General features: G+C 37.9%; 2 protein-coding genes across 9 annotated transcripts in view; one reads left to right on the top strand and one right to left on the bottom strand.

Annotated features, from left to right (window-relative positions):
* Positions 1–2,377: 2,377 nt before the first annotated feature.
* NDUFB3 (NADH:ubiquinone oxidoreductase subunit B3) lies at positions 2,378–7,110 on the bottom strand. 2 transcript variants are annotated; one of them, XM_075512549.1, is made up of 3 exons: positions 6,873–7,110; positions 5,239–5,380; positions 2,378–2,647 (listed from the first exon to the last, which is right to left on the bottom strand). In XM_075512549.1, the coding sequence occupies exons 2-3, from the start codon at positions 5,376–5,378 to the stop codon at positions 2,491–2,493; spliced, it is 297 nt and encodes a 98-aa protein (XP_075368664.1). In that variant the 5' UTR covers positions 5,379–5,380; positions 6,873–7,110; the 3' UTR covers positions 2,378–2,490. The 2 variants fall into 2 exon arrangements, with proteins under 2 accessions (XP_075368664.1, XP_075368665.1); XM_075512550.1 differs by lacking the exon at positions 6,873–7,110 and adding an exon at positions 6,453–6,736.
* A 135-nt stretch (positions 7,111–7,245) lies between these two features.
* Positions 7,246–26,611, top strand: part of HYCC2 (hyccin PI4KA lipid kinase complex subunit 2) — a 59,609-nt gene continuing 40,243 nt past the window's right edge. Inside the window, exons 1-2 of one of the 7 annotated variants that reach the window (XM_075512542.1) lie at positions 7,246–7,268; positions 7,877–7,920. The gene's annotated coding sequence lies outside the window, so the exon portion shown is untranslated. Of the gene's footprint in view, positions 7,269–7,296; positions 7,921–13,861; positions 13,954–23,111; positions 23,208–26,611 lie in introns of those variants that run through there. The other 6 variants (XM_075512543.1, XM_075512544.1, XM_075512546.1 and 3 more) reach the window with 6 other exon arrangements.

Below are 26,611 nucleotides of genomic sequence, written 5' to 3'. Positions count from 1 at the left end.
GTCGGTAAGGCTTATTCTTACAATCTTCCCTATACAAGACAGCTTTTATGCATAAATTTAATTTTTAAATCTTTAAAGTAGAGCATCTGTGGAAATGAAATTGAATTGAGATTACTTGCTTGCATGCAAGTTTTCTGGAAACTGCGGGTGAAATTAGAAGAGATAAGATTTTGATTGATTGTCTTAACTTTCTTCATATACAATAAAGTCTTGATAAACAAAATAATCTGTTTTAAAAAATTACCGAGGAATGCAATAGTATATAACAGCCAAACTACATTTGTGTGTATTTTACATCTTTTGGTCTAAATAAGCTAAGCAACATACAAAGGTTATGTATGCTGAAAATACGATTACAGTAACTTTTAAATCTGTGTTCATCTGCTAGTGCTTGAAAGTAAACTAATGTATGAATATCTCTTCAGCTAGTGTAAATAAAGCTCTTGACTTTTACCAGAACTTTCTGCTATATCAGTGAAGTGGCAGGCCCATAACATTTTAAAAGACTAATTCTACAGGAACTTGCAGCAACTTTACCTCAGACTCTGAAGCACTTGATGTTGAACAAACAAAAAACCTAAATGAAAAGCATACATACAGAAGAATGTGAAAACAAACTTTCCCAACAGGAAACTAAATGGGACAGCAACTACTGTTTAAAGTGTTTTTTAAGGCTACTGTTTCTGGAACAGCTGCAACAGCATTGGGGCTGGGGGGAGCAGCAAGTCAGCACACAAGTACTGCACACCGAATTAAAATTACAAAGAGCAGCTGAAGAGAGAAGCATGTATCTTAAGTGCAAGATTCACCAATACTGCATATAATGCTAGCTGTGTTAATTGTTTTTCTGAACAACCATCTAAAATCTTAACAAGTTTAGTCTTGGACCCAGATAGAAAACAAACAGTGAATACCAGCCTTTCAAAATGTGTATTCTGGGTGGGATGCTCTAAGCAACAACATGGAAATATTTTCTGCAATAGACCTTACACAGTAGATTCTTGATTTGTTTTTCAGGGAATGATGCAACTGGATAGGGATGCTTCAGAAAGAATTAGGCAAGAAAAGTTTAGTAAAACAAATGTCTGCCCTATGAACAGTGCCTTGAGCAATGTCATACAGAGATGACAAAGTCCACTGAACAGTACAGCTGCACTCCCACAATAACAGATGTTTACTGGCTCTAAAAATAAAACTCTGTTATAATCTCACTCAGAAAGGTCATGTGTGAATATATATATATTAAAAAAAGGAGGTATTTTGGCCATGTTTTGGTAGGACCTTGAAGTTTTTTGTAAAATTGCAATTTGTGACATGATTACTTAAACTTTCCAGTTTCTTCACCATGGAAGTATGCTATGTAATTGTCTAGTGGCATTTAAAGGTTCTCACTTGTTTGTCTAATTTTGCTTTTCTGTTTAGTGACACAGATATCCTGTTGTTTGGATTGAAAAATGAGATAGCGTACCCTCCTTAGCTTATGTTACTAATGGTATAACAAAATTTACAATAGGATATTAAGCCAATTCTGATTCCTAGCACTGCAGAGGACATATACTGCCAAAAGGCCCTTTTCTACTATAGTCCTCACTCCAGGCATTCTTAAAGCACTGAGGAAGCTGTTAGATAGTTTAAGGAAAAAATAAGAAATTTAAAACAAATTATTAAAAGATACTAGGTGTAAAAATAAAATAAATCTCTACTGCTACAAATTTACAACTTAATACACCAGCACAAAGAAAAAAAGCCATTGTTCTTTCTCTTTTTTCACATTATACTCAAGTATATTGGAAGTCGTATTAAGAGAAGGTACAGTTATTGCTCAGTGAAACATTCTACTTTGCTTAGTAAATGTGGCAGCAATGTAATTTTTAATTTCTGGATATTACACAGCAGATTATTTTGGTGTATAGTATTTGCCCAATTACTTAACTCTTCAACAGGATTAAGTATAAGCTTTGATATTTTATATACTCCGAGGCAATAAGTTTTGGGTACTTTTTAAAGCTTTAAGGTAATAGTTCTTTTTATTTGGAGACATAAGAGTGAATAGTAACAAATTATACTTTTAAGAAATGACAAGTCATTCATTACCACTACCAGCAAATAATTGTTATTAAACCTGTAATTAATACAGTACAATTTTTCTTTTCAAAGCAACACACTTTCTCAGTTTCATTTAATAGAATGTTGGCAGGGCTTGAAAGAGCTGGGCTGATAAGTTTCCCCTGTTCTTTAAAGGATGGTACAGCAAACCCAAGAGCATATTTATGTCTTGGTTTATGTCTTGTTTTTTTCCCCCAGACTGACATCAGGTAAATTGCTCTGGCTATTTTTTTTGATCCTTCCACAAAAGTATAATAAAATCAAACAAATATGGTTTTGCCTGTGATAGACTTTAATATGCATACTATAAGTACAGAGTGAGCAGCAGGCTTATGTGTATTTCAGCTTAGTAATGAGTAAGTATTAAGTTGTCATATTTGATCTTCAGTGATGGCCCCCATTCTTCTTTGGGGGAAACAGTGTATATTCAATGCCAAGAGCTATGACGAAAGCTGCAAATCCCCACTTGAGTCCCCTAGTAAAGACTTCTGTTAAGGTGACAGGTTTAGCAAAGCCACCCATGTATCTCCAGACTTCATTACTAGAAGAAAAATGAAACCAAAAGAAGATCAATGGAGGCACTGTGATAAACATTAACAGGAATATCTTTGTTCAGAAAAAAAGATGAAGGTATTTAAACTAGATATACATTGAGACTGTAACATTTTTATCATTTAAGTATCATTTAAGTAACAGGAGTTGCCACAAGTAAAGTTAATGATATTAACTCTAACCCTTTATGCATATAATTTGAGATACAAGTAACAGCAGCAAACAATGTAATTCTAGTAACAGAATCACCTGCCCAAACTTGTTATGTAATTGTGGTCTTCTGTTTTTATTCTGTTTGGAACAAACTCAGAACTCACTAGCACATGCATGGGATGGAGTAACTACAAAGGCTAGTCACTGTGCTAGACAGTATCTAGCATAGCTAAATCTTAAAAGGGAAAGTTTTTCCAGCCATAGAAAACTCATCCTAGTATGGAGGCACCTTCTGTTTTACAATACAACGCTTAACCATATTAGGGTCAGAAAAGCCTACTAGAACTGATTTAAAAAAGAAAAAGCTGAAAAGATTGTGTTTAGCTAAAAAGCTACAGAATATTTACAAACCTCACACTGTCTTGCCTTACTGTTTTCAGCCTACATTGTTATTGAAACATTTAGTCACTGCTGTAACTGACTACAAGTATTTATGTGTAGCACAACCAGTGTAATCTATAGAAGAGACAAACTGTGTCCATCTCTAAGGATTCAAAGTCCTTAAGAAAAGGAAAAAAAAATGCACAGAAACAAGCAATAAAATCAGAACCATCATTTCAGAAGAAGATACAGGTTTTTTAAACAAGGGTGTCAAGTATTTATGTTCATAGATAAGCCTCTTGTGCAGATGGTTTCTGTGACTCAGGATGAAGCCATATTGGCATGGAAGAATATCTTCTAGATGATAGTATAGGATACTAACTGGTAAAGACTCAGGTTTCCAAATATGACATCTTTCACACAGCTTATTCTGTACTGAATATGTACGTTAATGTGCATTTGCTACAAAGGTGGAAAAGGAACTTAATATATGAAAGAGGGGAGCCCTAGACAAGGTTACTTTTTCAAGACTTCTAGTGCAAGATATCAATAATGTAATCTTCTTCCAGATTACTGAAGCAAATAACTTGATACTTTAATTTCTCCTTTGTTAAGGAAGATTGGCATGATACTTGTACTTGTCCTATGGAACTGAAATATTACCTTACATAACATTTGAAAAGTTCAGGAGGAATCATCTCATGCTTTGAGAGTTTGACTTTGTTCCTTATTTCAAATCCTCACATAACTGGCCCAATCACCTTCTTTTACCAGAGAAACTTTTTTTTCTTTAAATCTAGGAGGGGCAACATCTTACACAAGCTCTTTTCCAGTTTGCTGTTTTGCAGCACTTCCTTAACAGTACTCAGAAGTGTATGCACTAAAAGTCAGGTTAGTTTACACTAAATTTATGATATTAAACTGTGTCCATTTTTTTATGGGGATAAGCCTATTGCTTGCTGAAAACAATTTTGTCTGAAGCAAAGGAAACAAAAAAGCTAACACTGCTAGCACTCCACAGAGAGGCAACATAAATGTGACACAGGCCTGGAAAGTTCATTGGTAACTGATAATCCCAAGGACTCGTCTCTCAAATGATTATCATCATCATCAAAACTACGTTTTATGCTATGCTTACAGCCTTAAACTGTTTCCAAGAACGGAAAAAAGTCCTGTCAGTCCCAAACCCCTCCAGAGGTTATAGCATGTAACAACTTTTTTAACAGATTACCTGTCTGCTCTCACATTTTTCTTGTAGTGATTTGAAGTAAAGCCTTTTCTATGAAGGCTCCTGGAATAGTTTGCTCATGCAGCTTTTCCCTTACAGAAGAACCAGACTATGCAGCACAAGACTTTAGCATTTTTATTCCCCAAGATTAAAGAGTAATTGAGCAAAGTATTCAATAATTCATGATGTGGGACAAATGTGTTAAGCCCTGTTTTAACAGCTGCCTAAATGATCCAGAATTGCTCTAGCTAAAAAAGAGGAGATATTCATTGTAGAGTGGGACAGCTTAAAAGGTAAAAATCTGATCTTCTATGATGTCATTCACTGCTTAGCAAAATTAAATGCACAATTGAATCAAATTCCACATTGTATACTAGTATATTTCTTCTTTGCAAATAAAGGCCTCCTGTTGTATATGAGGAATGTTATTCCTACTCAGAATGTCATGTAAGTTCCATCAACTTCAGCAAGAGCTGAACACACAGTCTCTTTGCTGAAAACAGATAGGCTTACTCGTGTGTGCAAGACCTAATATTACTTAAGTGTTTTGGTGGATGAGGTATTGGTCATTGTGCTTGATCTGTATCATCATGAAACATCACAAAGTGCAAGGGTGCCTTGCAAAATGTGGAGATGGGTCAAGGTGGTGCAAGGTGCAACCTCCATGCAAAAAAGTAAATAAAGACTTAACTGAAATTCTGAAAATATATTCTAGATGCATTTTCACTATTTTTACTAAAGAATAACCTGCAATGACACGGTCCAGTTGATGCTACAAGATGACATATCAAGATTCTTTTTGAGGCTCTTGCACTTACCGAGCCCACGGATCCCTAAGACCCCGTTTAGCTAGCCTTTCCTGGACCTTCTCTAGTGGAGTACCCTCTATCTTCCATTGCCTGTAGTCGGGGAGTTCCATTTTGCCATGGCCATGGCCATGTTCATTTCCATGCCCCATACCTACAAGAAAAGATACGAGGTTTTTGTTTCTCAGAGGGTATCAGCTTATTTTCACACACTTGCAAAGAACAATACCCTGTACAGGAAAAACAGGGAGGTTACAAGAAGTATTCCAAAGCACGTAACACTGCACGTGAAGCATCTTCTGCATTGTACACAGTACACTGTAGAACAAAGAGCTAAGAGACTTTACACTGCATTTCAGAAGTTGGTGATTAAGCACAATAAGGCAAACTGTGCAGAGTTAAGTGTTATTGCATTGTAAGTCACCACCACAGTTACATTCATGAAGCAGCTATGTACATTTTCTGTGCCAGAAAAACAATTGTTTCCAATGTCTATAAACGCACTGTAGCGACACCAGGGCCCACCAACTTGCAGGCTTTCCAGAGTACATAAAAGCAGCTCAGAGTTCAGTTGGAAATTTCTAATTTAAGTATGGCAGAGCTATGATCATCAAGCTCTGGAGAAAAACATGACTTGGCTCCTCAGCTCCTTTTAAGTTGCCTCCAATTCAGTCAAACATAACTGTGGCAATAAACAGGTAGAGGATAAACGAATGGACTAGGAGATGCACCTATACTAGTCATTTCACGAGGCTGGGAAATATATGCTTTATTTAGATACACCTTTGAGAGAACTATGAAAATATTAAGGTTCGCATTAAAAACAGTGATCAAGGCAGATGGGAAGGTGAACGTTTTCAGTGAGATCATGAAGGACGGGAAGAAAATAATGATGGCTTTGAAGTCTCTATTTTCACAAAGCACCTGAGACTTCTTTGAGCCAGGATTTCCCACTGTAACACACATCTGGTAGCAAAGAACAGATTTAATGTTCTTAATTTTTAGGAGAATCAACTGGAACGCAATGGTGCCAAGAACACACCTTCGAAGCCTGTAACTCTTGAAAAGACCCTAAGCCATGGAGGCAAGCACAGAGGATTGTCTTGCAGAAGCAAACCTGAAGAAGAGCTCTAATGCTGTCATTACCCGAAAAGCTCCCCCCAGATTAAACCCCAGTCTACACCCTTGCCATAAAAACCCAAGACCTCTCTCCCGCCAGTATTTACCTTTCTACAGGAAAGGGGTTTAAGCGGACGTGCGCACTAGCGCCCAGACGCCGCGGCCGGCGGGCTGCACTGCAGCACCAGCTGGGCACTCTCTGCCAGCAAAACCGGCACAAGCAGGGCCCAAACGGCGCCCCGAGATGGGGGAGGGAGCGCCAGCGCCGAGGCCGAGGCCCGCTAGCCCGGGTGGGGCGGGTGTCCGTCTAACGGCGCGCGGAGAAGGGCCACGGCGGCTGCGCGAGGCCGCTCCGGCTCGGGGGAGCAGCCCGAGCAGCAGATATCTCCGCCACCCCTTCCCTTCCTTCCCTTCCCTTCCCTTCCCCAGCCTACACACTGACACTCCCCGGGTGGGCAGCAGCGCAGGCAGGCCCCAGAGGGCGCCCGGGCCCAAGCCCGCGCCTCCCACCGACAGGCCCTCGGTACCTGCCCGCTCCGTGACCCTCCTTCAGGACGCAGCCGCCACCCGGAAGCGGAAGTTGGGGCGAGGACCTGCCGCTACAGGAAGCGCAGCCAGCCACGAGGGTTCCGGGCCGCTTCCGTTCCGGTTCCTCCCACTCTCTTGGCGAAGGCGCGAAGGCAGCGAGGCCGCTGCCCAGCCCTCTGCTGCTCGCAGCACTCCCGTCGCGGTTTAACGAGGCAGGTCCCGCACACGGAGCAGCGCCGCCAGCTCTGGCGGAGGAGCGAGGAGGGGGGAGACACGGAGGAGAAAACGACCAATCAGTGCGGGGCTTGTTGGGGGCGGGAGTGGTCCAATGGTCGGGTGCGTTGTTGAGCTGCGGGGTTGGCAGTGGCTGGTAGGTGGCAGCGGAGGAGAAGAGGGTGAGGGGGTGGCGGTAGTGGTAGTCGGTACCGGAGCCGTTGGGTGGGGGTGGTGGCGGGCTGGGCCTGGGTCGGGACCGGGACCGGGACCGGGACGGCAGCAAGGATCTCCCCCCACCCCCCTCCCCTCCCTTCTCCTCGCTGGTTGGCGGTTGCCCGCCGGTCGTTGCCGGGTGCGCGAGCAGGGACGGAAGCCCGCAGGGTCTGCGCGTGCGGGGGCGCGAGCCGTTGTTCCCCCCCCTCCCGCCATCGCCACCGCTGCTGGCTGGGGTGCCGGGCGCCGCGCTCGGCCTCCCTTTCCCGCTCCCTCTTCCCGCCGACGGCGACTCCCCAGGCACCGCAGAGGGGCGGGCGGGGGGAGCATCCCCGCATCCAGCGGTTATGTAAGCCCCGGGCCCGCGCGCCCCCGGCCCTGACCGCGGAGAGCGGCGGAGCGGCCGTGGGGCCCGGGGCAGTGCCCTCTCGCTGCCTGCCCTCGGGGTTCGCCTCGTCAGGGAGAGCAGTTGTGGGGTAAATTGGAGGTGCTGACGAGCCCGACTGGCACCAGGAGTAGACTTTTGGTTTTCAGTGGATAGCTCTTTAAAGAGCGTCGCTGTTTGTTTCTGTAGGAGAAGTGGGGAGACGTCCTGAAATCCTGGAACTGCACTGAAAGGTAAGTGAAAGTTAAGAATTCTCTTGACAGCTACTTCTCGAGTGAGACGGTTGCTTGATTCCATTGGGTACCTGTCTCTGGGGAGCTTGGCGTTTTGCATGCCGTGGCTATGTAATTATGAAGTGTTGGTGGCATTAGTATCTGGATAATTAAATTATTTTTTATGTTCCTCAAGGTTGAGTACATAGTTGCCATCATCCGAAAAGAAACTGGTAAACGTTAACTACTCAATCAGTGACTTATAAAGGATGAAATCATTCCTCAGTTGTAGATGATACAATAATGCTGTTTCTTTATAGCAGATTACAAACTCTGTTATATTACTTTTCGATGCTCTTATAAAAATGAGAATAAACACTGGTTTATAGCATCATGCTGGCAGAATTTTAGGACAGACTGTAGTGCTCTTTTTTTTAATATCCTGATGTAAAGCTGCTTCTGGGTTTCAGGGGTTTTTTTTATAGGGATATTGGGAGTGCATGAGAAGAGTTCCAGGAGGAATGCCATTATCATGTTATTAACAGTGAAACTGTTCTAAATAGAGTGCCATCTGTTTAATCCAGACTGCCTCTGTCTGGTTTCAGCATTGAATGTTTTTCACTGTGAGATAAAGTCTGCAAGATTCAGAGCAGTCTCTTCTGCTCTGCAGATGCAGTGTCAGGGTGAGAGGAGACACATTTGTTTTTCTGTAATGTATGTGGGGTGGAATTGCAGGAGGGCTTTTTATTTGTGAGGTACCTAAATCTCTGTCTTACAGAGAATCAAGTTCTGTCAGATACCTGTGAAGTATTTCTTGTTTCTTATTGTGGCTGAAAGTTAATGGGTATTCGTTCAAAGTCTGACATTGCTGAGGAATGTTGATATTTTCCTCAGAAAAAAATTTTCAGTGACCCATAGACATGTTAGATACCAGACACCTTGGTTTTATTTTTTGAAGGAAAAAATACAAAGTCCTGGTTTTATTTATGGGGTTTTTTGTTTATTTTGTTTTGTTTTCTTCACGGTGCTTGGAAGTATGACTTGATTATTTCTGCGTGAAGCCATACTCTTACTGGGATTGCCGAGTCTGTCAACATGAATGTTCACTTCTGATCACAGAATATTGACTTTGTGTGACCGTTTGTGGTGAAACAGAATTGTAGCAGAGGAGTGCACTCAGCAAGATTTGTCTTCAAATACACTATTGCTTTCAAGGTTTAACAAGGTTTTGGGTAGCTGTTTCCCCCCCACCCAAGTACATAAAAACTCTTGATAGGGAAAATTGTGTGCCGTTGACAGATTCGCTCTACCGTGAGGTTGCTTAATGTTTTACTTCCTTAATTTCCTTTTCTTTCAGCATGAACCATACCCTTTCTTTTAAAAATAAGACTGCAAATATAAGGGATGTGATGTTTTGGGAATATAGGAAGCTTTTTGAAGCTGTATCTTCACCAAATAAGTGAGTCTGCATAATTTCAAGGGGGCTTACGGTGTTGCTACAAGCTGGTTTTGGGAAGGAAACATCACCATAATTACAGTGTCAGTCTGAAGAAATGAATAGTATGCACAAGGAACTAACATAAAAAAAATAAATTTTCATCTTGTGTAAAAAAAAAAAAAAAAAAAAAGCTGGACGTCCTTTAGGAAGGGAAGGTCATTGGGACTTGATGTACAAATAATCAGTACTTTTTGTGGTTTATTTGGTTGCCTTTTTTTGTACTATTCATGGTGGTGATAATTACTGAGAAGATTAAGTGTTCTAGGATACAGTTATGTTAGCATGTATCCAGCCATGCTAGTTATGGTTTGCTGGGATTCCTGCTTATGTTGCTAGGTTAGAGGAAGGTGGCAGGGATTTCTTGAATAGCTTTCAAAAGCCCATGTTTCCAGAAATTTGTGTTGATATGCATTCTGGATTAACAGATTGAGAGATACATTATGAGTACTGCTTTTCTCTGCCTATGCATATAATATTCTCTCTAGCACTGAACAGGGTTTAGTGATATGCTCCTCATGATTGTTTTCTGGAGTAGAGAGCTGGGTAACTGACAGTGACTTGAAGTATTTTCAGTTTTGAGATGACAAAAAAGGGTTGTGGGGTTGTTTTGGATTTTGGTTTTTTGGCTCAATATCTTAAGACGTATTTGAACTACTTAAAACTAAATACTGCATCTTTTTTTCCAGAAATTGCATGTTACTTTCTCTGGCTTTGTATTAGTAGTCATTTATAAGTCATTGGCAGCCTTTTGTCATTTGAATAAAATGGTCAATCCTGCTCTAATTACAATAATGATGGAAAAGATCTTTCTTTAGTCCACCTTGGTTTCTTTGGATGTTTTTTAAAAAAGGCTATGAAATGTGGGGAAGCAAATTACCTTCTCAGGCAGCATTAGAATGCTAAATATTTTATGGATAGTATCACAATCTCAAACCACTGTTTAATCTCTCTTTTGGAGAAGTGATGTGCTAGAGCAATAGTCTTAGTTTCTTTCTGTTTTTTTCTGGTTTTGGCAACCCAAAGACCATTCTTCACAGGAACAGCCATACCGGGCTAATCTGCTATTCTCTCTTGAAGCCTAAAGCTCTGGGATCCTGGTATGTGACAGGACCATTGTTCAAGTCTTGCTTGTTTCCCACAGCTAAGCAGTATTTGACAGCAGGTGCTTTATTCTTACACTCTTTTCTAGGCAAGCATATGGGGTTACTCCTTAGGTCAGCTCTCCCAGTCTCTCAGTGAGGAGGACGTTTTATATGAATTTTTATTCCATGGATATGCTTAATTTTTAAAAACTTTTAACCCTGTGCGTGGTTTTTGCATCTACCATGTTTTCTGGAAATAAGCACCATATTTCATGTGTTGTGTGAATAAGTCATTCCTCTGTTCTCTTTTGAACCTGTTATCTGAGGACTTGATGTGATACTGTCTGTTTTCTGTATGAGGAGCAGCAGAACTGTTTGACTCTTTCCCAAGCAGTTTGATATGAGTTTAGAATCTTTAAAGATCAGGGTAATGTGTTCACTCAAAGACTTGTCTGGGCAGGAAAATAATTTTAGATTCCATTAATTTTCTTTATGTTTGCTCCCTTACATTAAGATATGAACTAGTATCAGGAAGTAAAGCTGGAGGCTTCCCCAGCTGACTCCTGGTGAAGGACATCTGTGCCATAGGAACAATCATTTAAGAAGTCCTGTGGCTCTCTTCAGGAGAAATTTATCTGAGCAGAGACAGTCAACAGTAGTACAGTCTGACTTGCTACTTTGGTCAGTTATTTTAATTTCCAATTAGAATAGTTATGAGAATTAATTCTTGACTATTTAATGCCATTTTCCCACAGTGTTTCCTTTGCAGTTACTTTCTTGTAGTAGCTAAAATTTCATGCAGAGTTGTGTTCAAGGAAACATTAACTTGAGTTGTGTAAATTGTTCAGACATTTCATGTAGGCTGTAAAGGTAACTATAAAATAGAGAGGATGACTTTAAGAAAGATTTGCAGGTGTCAGGTATTATCCGAATGATCTGTTGTTTTTTCCTGAACCTTTCTTTTGTCATCTTCTTCGGCAGAAGTTGAGATTCTTAAAAAATGGAAGTGCAGGATGATCAAGGTTGAAATGGACTTCTGGTGATCATGTAGTTCAACCCCTTTGCTCAAAGCAGGGCCAACTAGGGCAGGTTCCTCAGGACATTGTCCAGTTGGATTTTGAATATCTCCAAAAACAGAGACTGCATGACCTCTCTGAGTAACTTGTTCCAGTGTCTAAACAACATCATGCTAAAGAAGTTTTTTCTGATGTTTAAGTGGAATTTCTTGTATTTCAATATGTGTTCAGATAGCTGCAAAGATTTTTTTGAGAGTAAGAAAGTATTCTGAGTTTGTGCTTGTATCACAAACTGTAGATAAAATAGCAAGCTGGTTGATTTTTTTCTCTCTCCACCTTTGCTGGGATAATTCATGCTTCTAATAACAAGACAAATAATTTAAAATGTCTTTTTGGTTTTTTTTTTTAACTTTAATCACAGGACAGATTTATGGGAGTGACTCACTTGGTCTCCTTTTTCATATAGAATTCTGACTTCAGTTTCTAAACTTGAAATGTAAGGTCAAGAGGTAGAGGGGCACTTCTGATGGAATAAAATATAGTTATCTAGAAAAACCCTGCTGTAAAACAAAATTCTCTATTGCCAGCAGTACCACAGAGAAGAGAACATGTAAACCTTGATTAGGGTCTGGGTAAAATAATATAAAGTTTGCAAACTGTTCCAACACATGCTGCAGGTTATCAAGGATAGTAAAAGTTTTGTATTGTAAGGAAAATTGCTGTGTGGCCATTAGTCATTCTCCTGTTAGCGTTACATTTTTCTGTCAAATATAATGAATTTGGGCACAGGCTTTTTTACATTCTGTTTTCCTTAGAGCCAAGGAAGATAGAAGTGGTGTCCTACAGATGTTTATTGTGTGACATTTATGTTAATTTATAGTGTTTTAAGAATAATAGATTATGTGGTCATGGAACATATTTGTCTAACAAACCATGTAGGTACTTTTAAACTAATCTGCATCTTTTAATTTAATGCTGCTATAGAGTAATTTGGATCTGATGGACCCTGATGAAGGATTAGGCTGAACTCCACAGCAGCGATACTCTGTCACCATGAGAGATCCTTTTCCTTTTCTTCTGAAATCCTGTGTTTCTCATACTATGGATTCTATTTGAAAATGTTCATGGGAATAAAAACCACTTATGGTTATCTACTTCAATAGATATTTTATTAGTAATCACAATTTAGGCGATCTGTAGAAGACAGAACTGTCATTGGCAAGTCACCTTTTTACTCTTTCCTTGATTGTTTTCTGTTCTTCTGCAGGCAGTCCAGCTTGCCCCTGCTGCCCACTGCCTATGTCAGATCTGCCACCTTGACCTCCTGGTGTGATTCTGTAGAGCAATATGGATTTTATGGTTCAAATTTATTAACTTCCTTTTATGTGCCAGAGACATTTGGAAGGAGATCCCACTAGGGTAGTGAAAGAAAATGTCAGGTAGTAATGCAAAGTGGTAAACTATTTATTTATTTATTTTTCTCTCAGTACTGAATATCATTACTTGGAAAATGCCAAGTTCCCTGGCTGCATAATACTGTTCAGCACAGGGCCTGACGGAGATGGTTGAAGCAGTTCAAACCTGTTAAAACACTCTTCCAGGAATTCACTCTTTCTGCATATTCTGGGGTTTTTTTCTTACAGGATAGAGTACTTAACAACATCTCATTTTATATTGTATGTTATACATGTGTTTGACTAACAGTGAATTTTGCAGTCCAGAAATGCTAAGTCTATGTTCTTGTGTGTAATCTCCATAATTTAGCTAATCTTACTATGTTTTTATTTTATTCACTGTGATTAGTCAGAAAACTGAACTGGTTAGGTCTTCTGTATTGGTGTCTGCATTATGTATGGTTCATGAGTTCTTTAAATAGTTATATATTACTGTTCCTCTGAATTATATTTAAGTGAAATGTATGACATGGACATTTGTGCAGGCTGCATGACTGTAGTTTGCTGATTCATACAGGGTAATGTTCATACTTCTGGGATTTTTTTCTATTTCCATCCCCTACGTTTAGTAGTTTATGAACTTTAAAATGTAATTGTATTTAGGGTCTTCCACCTCTCTTCTGCCCTGCCTTGACCCATATTTGGGCTGGGGGAATTATTCTACATCTATCTGGAAAGACAGTAAGAAATTTTAAAAGAATGATCTTATTTTTCATGGCCATTCAGCTGAGAAGTTACTGGGTTGAAAGATAATGAGGTGAAATATCTGTAAAATTTAATTGTTTTTTTTCCTTCCTGGCTTCATTTATTTCCTTTTTATTCAAATAGATTGGTTATTTCTGAGAGTTCTCGTGTCTGTTTCTTCTTTCCATCTCATCTTATTTTCTACTTTGTCCTTCTTGTCTCCTTTAGGTTTGAGAATATCTTGAGCTTTAGGTAGGAGAGGCTGAAGAGCAGCCCCTCTGCATGCCTGCCTCTGTTCTGATTTGAAATAGGGCCACAAGGTAGAAAACATGATTTAGAAAAAATTCTGAAGAAGCTCATAGTAGTCATTCAAGCAACTTTCCTAAATATCTTAAGCACAACATTTTGGAGACACATGGGCATGGGTGTAGTAGATTTTGTTTTAGAAATAGCTTAAGTTAGCTCATCTCTGTAAACTTAAATATAATATTTCCTGTATGTGAAAACAAATTAGCTAGAAGTCAGTATTGTTTTAGAACTTTTTTTAAACATGAACTTTGTGATGATCTGATGTCTTCTGACCAGTGTGCCCATTACCAGTGTAAGCTGCACTGGTAATTCCACCATCTGCTTTAGACAATGTGGTAGCAACATCACGATGGCTGAACATAGGAGAGTCAATAACCTTCTAGCTGAGACATGTTTCAGAAAGTAGGAGGCTTTTATGTAAACTTAGTTATGGAGGGGGTGGAGTGAACAATTTATCAAGCATCCTAGTGCATGCCATCAGAGCAGGGCAAAGAAGAAAAATCTAAATGTTCAACTTCGAGTTTTGATATTATTTATTACTCCAGGTTAGGGGTATACTTTTTTAAAAAAGTATTTGATGCTTCTGCATATGACTGCTGTCCCTCATGCTTTATGGTTGGAAACATACATGCAGTTAAAAATAGTAATTAAAAAAAAGCTCCCTACTTAGAATGGTTGTTGTACTGGTCTTTAGTATCTGTACGTAACTTAATGAAAGATGTCAGATTACCTAATAAATGTGGATACCTGCCATCCAAATTTTGCAGGTGAAAATTCTCCATGCTTTTGGCACAGGTGAAGTCAATGCTAAGATTTATATTTACTTCTGCAAAATTAAGGTTAGAGTGTGAATTTCCAGGCTTCTGTTGTAACCATGTTGCTTTGCTAAAATATGTAAAACTGAACGTCGGTAAACAAAACTAACACATGTCTTTGTAGCTAGAACCCAGTCTTAATAGTACAAGTCTTCCTTTGTATGACAGTGACAGTATAAGAGCAAGAGGGGTGTTAATATATTTTCAAACTCTCAATATTTTAATAACAGGAGTGGGATAGCCAGATGATTCATTAAAGTGCATCTACTTTAGTGAAATTACACAAGAAGTGATTGAGGAGTTTGTTAAGTAATAATAATGTGCCTTTTACATAGAAACGTAAGGCATGCTGATGAAGGATTTATCCTAGCAAAAGCTCATACTTCTCTGTGTGTAACAGTGGAGAACTTTCCGTTGCCTTTTTTTTTTTTCTTTTAAGATGTTCAGTTGAGCCGGAACAGCATAGAGATGTGAGCTAAATATGGACACAGAGGACAGCGAGAGGGGTTTAGATGTGGAATGGAAAAATGACTAGTTCCTTATGTGAATGGATTTTTTTTTTTTAAGCTGATTGTTTCTTGTTCTTAGTGTAGAACAGGCCCTAGACAAAATTGCTGAGCTTCCAAAGCTGCTTCTAGATTGTTAATTGTGTGTCCATTCTATTTGATAATTACCTAACTGACAAACCACGATACCTGATGGTGTCTCTTCAATGTTGCATCTGTGCAATAGTTTCAAATAGTAACATCCTTAAGTTTCTGGAATTTATTAAACCATATTTGTGGTAATTTCTTGGGAAGATCACAGAATGAGGTGCTGTTTTTGTCAGACTTCATGTGAGCCACTGTAATAGCTTAATTCACGTTAATGAACTGCAGCAGATTGCAGCGCAAATCTTGCCATGTCAGAGTAGCAAGAGCTTAATGAAAATCTCTTAAACAGTTAAGTGTTACCTATGGAAATACAAATAGAGATGGGAATCCTGGGCTGGAGGCTAAGTTGAATGAAAGTACAGAAGAAATACCTAAAATACTGAACTATTTTAAGCTAAGCATTCATAAACTGTATTTCTGTGCTGTTTATTTTCATAGACATTCTGTGACAGCAACCCTTCCTTTAAATCATAACTGTCACATGCATTTCGTGATTCTTCAGTGAACAGGATGGCTAGTAGCAGGCTACTACCTTTTCTGTTTGCTTAGGTCTGTGCGCCTGCCAAGGCTTGTTTCATGTGCTGTGACTCTTCAACTTTGTCTTCACCCAGGTTACTGTAAATACCGGGTGAGTTTGAGAAACCTCTGTTTATCTGTGGAATAAGAGAACTTCCTAGCTTTCTTTTTGTTTCTTTGGGGGAGAAGGAGAGAAAAGATTCTTTTCCTCCTCACCCTAATCATTGTTAGAACTTGAGACAGCAAATACAAATTTTAAAATAATTTGCCCTGGATATTTGCCCAGTCTGTCCAGCTGATTGCTGGAACGTGAACTGTTTAGGCACAGCTTGTTGTCCATGAGTCTCCAAAGGACCAATTGCAAAAATAACTGAGATGCCCTTTTGCTTCTGCAGATGTTGAGTGGACTTGGAATATGCATTGCAGTCCTTTAAGATGTATAGTAGTAGTCCTTTAAGATGTATAGTAGTAGTCCTTTAAGATGTATAGTAGTAGTCCTTTAAGATGTATAGTAGTAGTCCTTTAAGATATATAGTGAGAATCAATGGTGAAAATACGTATGCAGTTGTTCTTTGTACATACAGAAACAAAGCTTTGTTGGATTGTTACGCTCACTTCAGCCATAGAAAAGAGAAAATGTTTTTGAGGCTTCTGGGTGTTTAAATCATTCAAATGGCAGCTGTGTTACACACACACGTATCTTGTGTTTCAGGAACCACTGTGCTAAACTCTTTGAGAGGGTGCATGCTTTGCTTTTTTTCCTCTCTATATAGGTTAAATCCTTTCAGTTAGCTACAGTTCTACTATGGTTTTTGCAGTTAATTTTTGCAGTTTACTTGGCAAAACTAAAACTACTGCACTAATTTCACTTTTCAGTTGAAATTAAAATGTTAGCATTTTATGTCTAGTTTTTAACTTGCCAAGTTATCTCAAACTTAAGCTCTGGAATTTTTAGGAAAATAGTTGGAAATGTTTTAATAAATTCCATTATAATGTTTATACATTAACTTCATAGCTACTTCAATATAGCTACTTCAATATTTAAATTGAGTAAAACTCATGATGCTGAGGCAGAAAAATAAAACGTGCAACTGTGGGATTTCACATTTGTTGTGCACAAAGTCCTAATTGGGTTAAGGTCTGTGGATGGATTCCAGACTGAGTTAGGGGTCAGTGCCCAATACTAATTGGCATTGATGCTGCTGAAGTTGTGTAATCAAGTGGTGTGCTGATTGTCACAGGGTGTTTTGTTTTTGTGTGGCCCCCCCCTTACTTTATTTGGTGAAGTATAATTAACCAAATGTTCAAAGGTTTTTTTATTTCCTCTGTGCCCTTTTTCTCAGACTTGCAGGTATTGGTCTGTGCTAAAGACAGAACTCTGGGCTCAATGTAAGAAAAGTAGAAGGAAGTTCAAGGAAACTTATGTGAAGAGGAGGGTGCCTCTAGATGTTAATTTCATATAATAAATTAAGATTTGATGTATGCTGCAGAAAGCTTTAAAATGATCCTTTGGTCAGTGGGGGAGTGGGGATGCTATGCCTTTTTTTTTTTTTTTTTTTTGCCAGCTGCTAGGAAAGAGCTTCTTCAGCATGGCTGCTTGTCGTTTTACTGAAACATTTTGTAGGAACTTTACCACATTTGGCTGGTGGAGATGTGCGTGGGTGTGACAGTCAACTGCTCTTCTCTACTCATATAGTCCCGTGATTGTAACCAGAGACTGTATTTGATAGCTTATTTTGATAATAAATTTTTGGTCTTGTGAGAGAGAGGAGGGAACAGATCTTAAATGGACATTATCGTGCTAATTAGGAAACCTTAACCACCATTTAAAGAGTTTTAAGCTTTATCAAATTTTGAGGTATTTCAGATTCATGTTCCAATGGGTACATTTTGATAGACAAGATATTTTTCCTGCATGTACTGGTTTTATGGAAAATTCCAGTAATAGTTATTTTATTGGTATTTCTGTGAACTATTGGGGCATTCTGCTTTAGTAATATGTGTTGACTTTGAATAGATTGTGATGATTGTCTTTTTGTCTATGTGAATGCAGACTTAATAGCTTTCTGAAATGTGTAAAGTTGCTATAAGTAAATTCTGCATGTTTATGCATATGCGTCGCATCTATGGAAAATGAAAAAGGTTTTTGTTAGCACTTTTTTATTGTAGGAGAATGTTTGAAGTTACAGTCTTATTTCTTGGTTTTAATTATTCAAATGAAACAGAACTGATTAGGAAACAAAATCATTAAAATATGGTTACAAAAGTCTTTTCAGTGTGCCAATTGGATAGCTGGCAGATAGGGCAAAAAGCATGAGGATTTCCCCCCAGCCCTCCCCAAGTATGAAACTCCTGCTGCTCACTGATAAGAAATAATTATTGCATAATCATCTTAACTTGCAAATCTGCACATAATTGCAAGTACCAGGGTGTTAGATCTGGATTTGTATTTTGTTCAGAACAGTTTTCTTGTGTGCTGAAGTAGTCACGTGTGGACTGCGTCGTTTTGGTTTGTTGTTTTTTTGTTGTTGTGGTGGTTTTGGGGTTTGTTTTGGTTTTATACCTGATCAACCCTACTTTTTGAGAAGTTACTCAGTGCTCTGCAGGTCAACTGTCTGCATGCCAATAACCTCAGTATTCCTAAACCTTCTGTTTAAGTTGCCCTTGAAAGACTGTATGTGTTTTGTGCAGCATGCTGTATGAAGGGTTTTAGATTAGTATAATTTAACAATTTCAGGTGTCTGGTGCTTGAACTTCAGTAAACGCTGCTAATTCCTCTCAGCACAATTGCACAGGGAAGCAGAAGAGTGACACTTTTAACAGGCTATTTAATTAAATTCAGGCTTTGATTAAAAATTTTTGTTGATGTATTTGAAGAGAATGAACTGAATTTTCTGTATTGCCAATATAACTAATAAAACAAGTGTAAGATCATAAACATTACTTAGATAGGCAGTGTGATTTACCTGTAAAAGAATAAGGGAACTATTTATGTTTAGTATAGTTCATGTGGATGTATTTCTATTTCAAGTAGAGGTAATATGTATAATTTGCTGAAGACAATTAATGTTGCAAAAAGCAGTAGTTTAACTCTTTGACATGTTTGCATGTAAGGCCATCTCTGGTCTTTTTCCAAAGGTAAATTACTCAGGAGACTTGAGGCAAGGAAAAACACTGTTCTACCAACTGCTTTTGAAGTTTGTTTTTAGCAGGAAAACTATTTAGTATTACAAACAGAACCCCAGAATTTCTCTGTGCACGGGTGAGGTTATGTAAAAATGGTTGAAGTTTAGAACATTGAGTCCTTGGTCAGAATTTCTGATGGTTTTTTAAGTGCAAGAAAATATGTTTGAAAACCTAGAACACTGTGTAATTGACCATGTAGAAATAAATTCCATTCCTCCTTCCACACCAAACAAACTGGAGGAAGGGTACCCATGAAGCGAGCTGCATGGGTTTTCAGTGCTGCCTGTTAAATCTGTAATTTTTAATAATCTTGAAAGGCTCCTGCTTTCTGAATGTACATTAGGGCAGTATTTGACAAAAAACTTTCAATTTTGTTCAGGCTATGAGTATTAAAAATGCATACTACAATTTTCATGCATATTTTCTATCTTGCTCTTGTTTCTGCAATGTCTGATGGGAGGAGTAGGGCTGTGCATTTCATTTGAAGTCGTCAAGGCTATACCTGTGGAAGGCTGCCTTTTTTTTTTTTTTTTTTTTTAAATACTGATCTATAGCTTAGATAAATGAAGAGCATTGTGGAAAGTCTTGCCTAACAGGGTGCATAAAAGATCTGGTTGATTTAAGTTATTTGTGCTGGATTTACATTACATTCCTAAAGAGATTGTATGCAAAGTTTTGCCCCAGGAAAAAAATACTTTAATTTCCAGATTAAAAAACAAACAAAAAAACCCCAAAAACAAGCAACAACAACCCCCCCCCGCCAAGACCCCAAAAAACCCTACAAAACCCAACCAAACACCCTCCCCCTCAAGAAACACCCCCACATGTGTTAGTAACTCAGTGCTCCTCACTACTTAAAAGAATATATAACAAAGTAACCACTTCACACTAAAATATTAACTGGTCCTTCCTTATGCAACTGGTCGGCCTCTATTCTGTTCTATTAGCTTAACAGTAGAAGAATAACGACTATGTAAACAATATGCATTGTGTTTAACTATTCAACAGTGAAGATTAATTATTAAACTTATACCAAGACAAAAGGGGAAACTGGTGTAGTTGTTGCACTAGTTTACATTTACTGATGTTTTAATTCTCATACAGTTATTTCACAGAGAAGTAGCATATACTTCCATGTGATAGGCTACAGAATGCCAATTATAGTAAGCTGAGTTTCAGAATTTCATGAGAGCTTCTAATAAAGTGATTAAAAAGGGCTGAGCTTTCTTTAGAGGCACTGTTTCTTTGCCTGTTTTCTGTGAAGGAGAGAGTCCCACAAAGGCTGTGTCATTTCTTGCTCTGGAGGAATCCTAGTGAAGTTAGTAGGGTTGGTCATGAGCATCAATTTTTATAGCACAGTTACCGTAATCAATTGGGTCAACAGTGTGGATAGCAGAGGTTAAGGTAGCTCTTAATGGATTGTGTTATACAGAATTAAGATGATCAGGAACATGTGTTACTTATGTGTGGAAATTCTGACTTGTTCGGTCTGTCTAATCTCAATGTAAAACAACAGTGTTTTTCTCATTTTGTGAGATTGTTCTTTGCAGTTCTTAAAACACCTTTCTAACTTTCAGAAAACAAGGGTGAGATTGGAAGAGATTGACGCTGAAATAATGCCGTGATGCATGACATGGAAGAAGACAATTTGTGTCCTGTAAAGTAGCAATTGGAAGTAGTTAAGGCAGCTATGGTCTGAGCAGTTTTGACACTGAAAGCTGAAGCAGATCTTATGTTTCTGGATTTTTTATGCTACTGTGCTTTACCTGTGAATAGGAGGCAGCCTCTGTGTGTGCCTTAAGTCCTCTTCATGTTTTCTGTGCAGAGCTTAACTGCCTTGTATATTCTGTTAAGTCAAGCGGAAGAGATCTGTGCTGTCCTGACGTTGTGTCGTCTTGATGAGTAGTGGTGAGATCAGTGATGTTTCATGTAACTATATTTGTTGTTCAGTTTGCTTTTTAAAGTCTGGGAACCTGTATTGGAAAAGCAAGACCAGAATACAAATCAGAATTAATTTTATCCTTGAAAACCATACATCTTAAACGTGAATGATGCATCTGAGTCACACGTATGAAATTTATGGCATCATGCAATAAAGGAATATATCCTAATGCTCATGGACTGTTAACTCTGGCATTTTGAAAGTTTATGTTGGAACTTTGTATTCTTACTGTATCTTAAAAAAAATCAGTAATATGACATACTTTTAGCTATAATTGAAGTAAATTCAAATAAATTTGAAGATTCCATTCATTCAAGAGTTTGTGGATGTGTAAGTAAGTGTATGGAGCAGGGGGCGGATCTGTCACCTCAGCTTCATTTACTTACACTCTACTTCCTGGAGCTGAAGGCTTTACCATCTGTAAGTTGGAAAGATTAGAATGAGGGATTTCATTACTTTCAGCAGAGGATCCTTTAGGTTAGATCTCTTTGGGAATACTTAGGGTTGAAGAAAGAAGGCTAGGTAAATTAATTAATGAATATGTAACCTGAATTCCAGTTCGTGTGAATTACAGTTGGTAGCAGATACTACAGCAAGAAATACGTATTGATATTTTATTGGTCTGGAATTGATAGACAACTTCATTTTTTATGGCTATTTTCATAATATAACAGACATTTATTTCTATCAATTGAGGATGTTACAGCTCAAAAATGGGAAGCTGCTTAGAATCTACAGTTCATATTTCTAGAACTGTTTCTGCATGCATTTCTTTCCTTTGCAGGCAAGATAGTGATCTTTCTCAGCATACTGTTTGCAGTCCTATTCCAAAGTGTAAGTTGAGGATTTTTTGGTGGTGTGGGTTGGTTTTGTTGTTGTTTTGTTTTTTAATTTTGTTTTGGTTTTTTGGTTCCCACGGAAATTCTGTTTCAAGATTTCTCGTAGCTCGTGCCTGTTCATTTTTAGTACTTAGCACTGAGCGTCCCTTAACTGTGGTTTTGCAAGTGTTAGTTTGCTGTTAGATTTTTTTTTTTTTCTTTTAGGCTCCATTTTTACTATGCATTTTCTATCTTTAGTTAAGTCTTTCTAGGTTTAATTTACTTCATGAACCAAAACTGTGAACCAAGAAGGTGTTTGGGAGAGGTAGGGTTACACGGAAAGTAATTTGCATGGAAATGGTTTTGTAAGTAAAGAAATTCATGAGTTGCAGACAAACTAGCATAGGAAGAGTTATTGCATATGAACTGATGTAAAGGGAGGACAAGGCTGTATTGTTTAGCGTAGGATGGGTTATCACGCAGGATCCTGACAAGAGAATGTTTTAGGTTTAGTGTAGGATGACTACATGAAGTTGTTTCTAAGGAAACTGGTGCTGAGAGAATAAGGTAACGTTTCTATGGCTAACCTACGTGTGTGTGTATATATTTTTTTAAGTGCGTGGAGTCTTTGTAATAGAATAATTAACGTGTGTTTTGCTGTATTTAAGGCTGCAGGATAATTTCTTTATTATATTAGTTTCCCAAATTCTGTAAGTAGAGTGCTTTCTTCATATACAGAAGCAAAATGGCTTCTTCCACTTTCTCAATCATCTTAACTCTTCTCTTTTCTGCTTCATTCATTGCATGAACTTCTAGGAGAGAGATTTAGTTACAAGTGTACAATTATGTTTCATTCAGGTTCTTAGACTCTGTGAGGCAAACGGGACTTAAATTTTTCTCTAGAGTCACCTGACTTCCGTAGCTTTCTGCAACTACTCTGCAATACAATGAAAACATCAGCTTTAAAATAATGGTTTTTAAACTCTGTTATGAAGTGTCTGTTTTCAGTGTTGTATTGTCATTCACACTGCCCTAATTGTTTGTCTTCAGCAATTTTGTATCTGCAAAGCACAGTTTCACTTTAGTAATTGTAGAAGGTAGAAAGTTTGGCAGCAGAGCTTTCTGGTGCTTGAAAAGACACAGAAGATAATTTAGAGCTTAAAATTACTTAGGGGAGGCTTTTTGGAACAGGTGGGCTATGTGTTTTCTTTAGCCCTTTTTTTGGCAGCACCTGAAATTGATGTGATCTTTTTGATAAGAAACAGAGCTCACTGTGCAAGTATGGTACCATGAAAACTTACAGGAGTATTGTCAATCGTCATTGACTGCACTGTGGTAAGGCTTTCTCCCATCATTTTCACATAACTTTCTTTGTTGCTGGTATCCAAAAAGAAAGGTTTTTTAGCCTGGTTATTACTAGTGAGTCAGAGTGGGCAGGGAAGAAATGTCTTATCCAAGTTGTTTTGCATGACTAAGGCTTGTCTAATAAGACTGGCAACCTAAATCCCACATATTCTATATGTCAGCATTTATATTTTAAAGTTGGAATGCATGTCTGTCTGCTTAAGCTTGCAATTAAATTACCTAAGAACTGGAGTTGGAAGAGGGCTCTCTTTCTATTAAAGAGAATGCTTGAGCTGATGATTTAAATTAATAACTGTCCAGATAATGTTGTTTTTCTTTCTGCCTTTGTCAGTTTTGTACCTTGTAGAAGTTTCTGTTTCTTTGTGCTGTAGACCTATATGGCCAAGAGAGTTCTGGCAGAATGCTTGTACCTGTTTCTAATGCCAAGTTGCACTTGTAGTTCTCATTTGTTGAGGACAACAGTTTTTTAAATTATTTTTTATGTCCTTACCAAAATGGCAGCTTATATAAGTGTTTATTAAATACGATTGTGATAGAATAATATATTTATGTAGATAGATAGAAGGGAATCACAATGGTATTTGTGATATGTTTATTATAAGAAACATAATACATGTACTTTTAAGTAAGTACAAGAAGTAATCTACCAAAATTGAACGTTCCCAAGGCTGATCTTATTTTCTCTTGGGATCAGATTAGCTTAAGAGTCAATCCCTTTTCCAGTGTGGAAATCAGACCATACCGTGGCTGTTTACTATAGTCTAGCATGTAACTTGACAGTAGCTGGATGAAGCTGTATATGCCTCTATACTGAGCAATTAAGGAAGGAGATACTCCTAGGAGAAGCTTTTTGGTAAAGCATATCAATTAAGTGCTAGCTTACACCATTAAGTTTTATCCTCTACTCTTGTTCTACAAAAGAAGTAATTATAAAACAGGTGTTATAATATTTATCTAACATCTCTTCTTATTGCCCTCATGATATTTTATGATAATGAGTCCTACTCTTACAGCATGAGAAACAGTATACTGTTAGCAGTCTAACATTTCTACCTTGTTACATTTTAATGTTTTATTTTGTATTACTCTGTTACAAAAAAAATCCATTCTACCTTCTCTACCACTTAATTCCATGTGCTTCTAAGACATGGAGTTCTTTTTTTGAATTTTTAAAATTATTCCCATATCCAGCTTAGAAGTTATTTTTCACTACCTTTGTCATTAACTGCCTCTTAACCACTTATCTGCCTCGTACATACTTCTTTTTAGGTTGTATGAATCAGATGTAGACCAGTATTTCAAATAAGAGCATAGTATCAATTTTGTACACTCTACTTACATGTTTTCAGATTTATTTTGTACCATTTCTGTGTGGTCAAACATCTTGATTTCTTTTCTGGCTGCTGATACATTCCTGAGCAGATGTTTTCATTAAGTTGTTGGATGTATTACCCAGTCTTTTTTCATTCGGTCTTTTAAACCTCTGCATTCAGGAATAACTCATCATGAGAAGTTCAGATTGGTTTTTTGTTATCTGTGTTTGTCAGCATGTTGCCCAGTTTCCTTTCTCCAGGGTTCACTAGTCTTGTTAAAGTGTGTGTGTGGTGGGGAAGCATGTTTCCTATGTAGTTCTGACCACCTTATCTCATGTTGTCTTTTATCTATTCTGCTTCCCAGAGTGTTAATTATATGAAAGGAAGGTGCTCTTGTTACAGAGCTATGAACGTTCTGGATCAAAGTAATTGAATGTAGATTTAGTTCAGAGTAAGGATGCATTCTTGATGCTTTCCATGCTACTTTACAGAAGTAGCATGGAAAAAAATCTTTCTTTAAATACACTTCTTTCCATGTTCAGTAATGACTTACAGATATAAGAGGAGTGTATACGTAGCTTGGAAGAACAAGCTATATTGATAATTGAGTTTTCTGTTCTTTTAGACCTACTCTCAGCCAGTAATGTTCTCATGGATGAGTGGCACTGGAAAGAGATATGCAGCTCGAAGCTTTGTTCTTTTTGTTGAGACAGTCCAGGTTTTAATTGCAAAATATTCTTGCCATAGCCTTTGAAGTATAAATACATAATATTATTATTCATCATGCAGCTAGGACTCAATTACATTATATACATTGTGACATCTAGTATATAATGGCAAAAAAAAGAGGACTTATTCTTGAAGTGCGTGTCCCGCTTATGTAACCTCCCCCATGTATTTTGAAGCCAGTATAAAATCCTGGCTTCTTTAAAACAAACAAACAAACAAAACCCCCAAATAAAATACAAACCAACAACAAAAAAACCCTCTGCATCCTTGAATAGCCATTTCATCTTAAATGTTAACAGATATTAATATCTAATCGGTAGCACTTTTTTTAATCCTCACTGTAATAGTTGGTATATCTGTATAGCGAGTGCTGTTGGCTCTAATTATCTGGGTAATCATTCTACTGTTGCAAATTGATCTTGGTTAGTGAGTTAGATGCAGACTGGTAAATGATGCATTTAGTATGGTTTTACTCTAAATGTAAGTGAAAAATGTGCTCTCTGATGAGAGAAGTTGATTAATCCCTTTTTCATGTCTATTACTGTAGAAGTCAGAAGTTCTTGGGCAGTTATCAGAGTTTTACGTTTCATTGTTTTGATAGTATATTACTGTAATGGGTTTTATTTCAGACTTTGATATTTTCAAAGACAGTAATATAGACAATGGTGAATTATATGAAAGGTATCTTTAAAAAGGGGAATCTATTTCCAGGTAAGCAGCTAAAAGGATTGTAATTTAAACATAATCTCATGGTATTTCAGTCTGTTGATAACTTCATTTTCAATGTCTCTTGGTTTATACATGTTTTATAACTAGTCTGATCCTCCCCAAACTGTCATAAGTGTACCGGGAAAGTCAAAGTTGTGAAGTGCTATCTCGTATATCCCAATGAAAGTTAAGTTCTTAAACATCTAGGCCGCTCATGTGTTAACATCAGGAGTAAACCCATGGTTTTGTACTTTTTTATTTGTGTACATAGCATGAGCTAGGAGAGTGCTTTTGCTTGGTAAAATTCTGGTCAGATCTCAACTGTAATTGGCAGGTCTATAATGCAAGACTGTGACTTCCTTTGAGAGCAGAATATTGTAGCTTTAACATTAAGCATAAAGATTCCAGGTCTAATGATTTAAAAGCCTTATGTTCATATTCTGCCACTTTATGCCAAATGAATAAGCTTAGGAGAGAACTTTTTTTATTAAGTGCTTTTTTTGGGAAGCTTTTCAGTAGTTGATTTTCATATTTGATTTTAACATTGAGTGACTGTGTTCCCAACTATAACTTTCCTGTTCCATGCTTTAGTGTGAATTTAAACTTGCTTTCTTGTTTGGTATT

Source organism: Mycteria americana, chromosome 9, assembly GCF_035582795.1.
Source record: "Mycteria americana isolate JAX WOST 10 ecotype Jacksonville Zoo and Gardens chromosome 9, USCA_MyAme_1.0, whole genome shotgun sequence".
NCBI lineage: Eukaryota > Metazoa > Chordata > Aves > Ciconiiformes > Ciconiidae > Mycteria > Mycteria americana.
This window is presented reverse-complemented; position numbering and strand designations above follow the sequence as displayed.

Excerpts from the sequence above, each read along its gene's own strand:
- NDUFB3 (XM_075512549.1), bottom strand. The coding sequence starts at position 5,378 with ATGGGGCATGGAAATGAACATGGCCATGGCCATGGCAAAATGGAACTC. Across the intron at positions 2,648-5,238 it reads CTTAGGGATCCGTGGGCTCG|TAATGAAGTCTGGAGATACA; the intron begins GTAAGTGCAAGA and ends TTTTTCTTCTAG.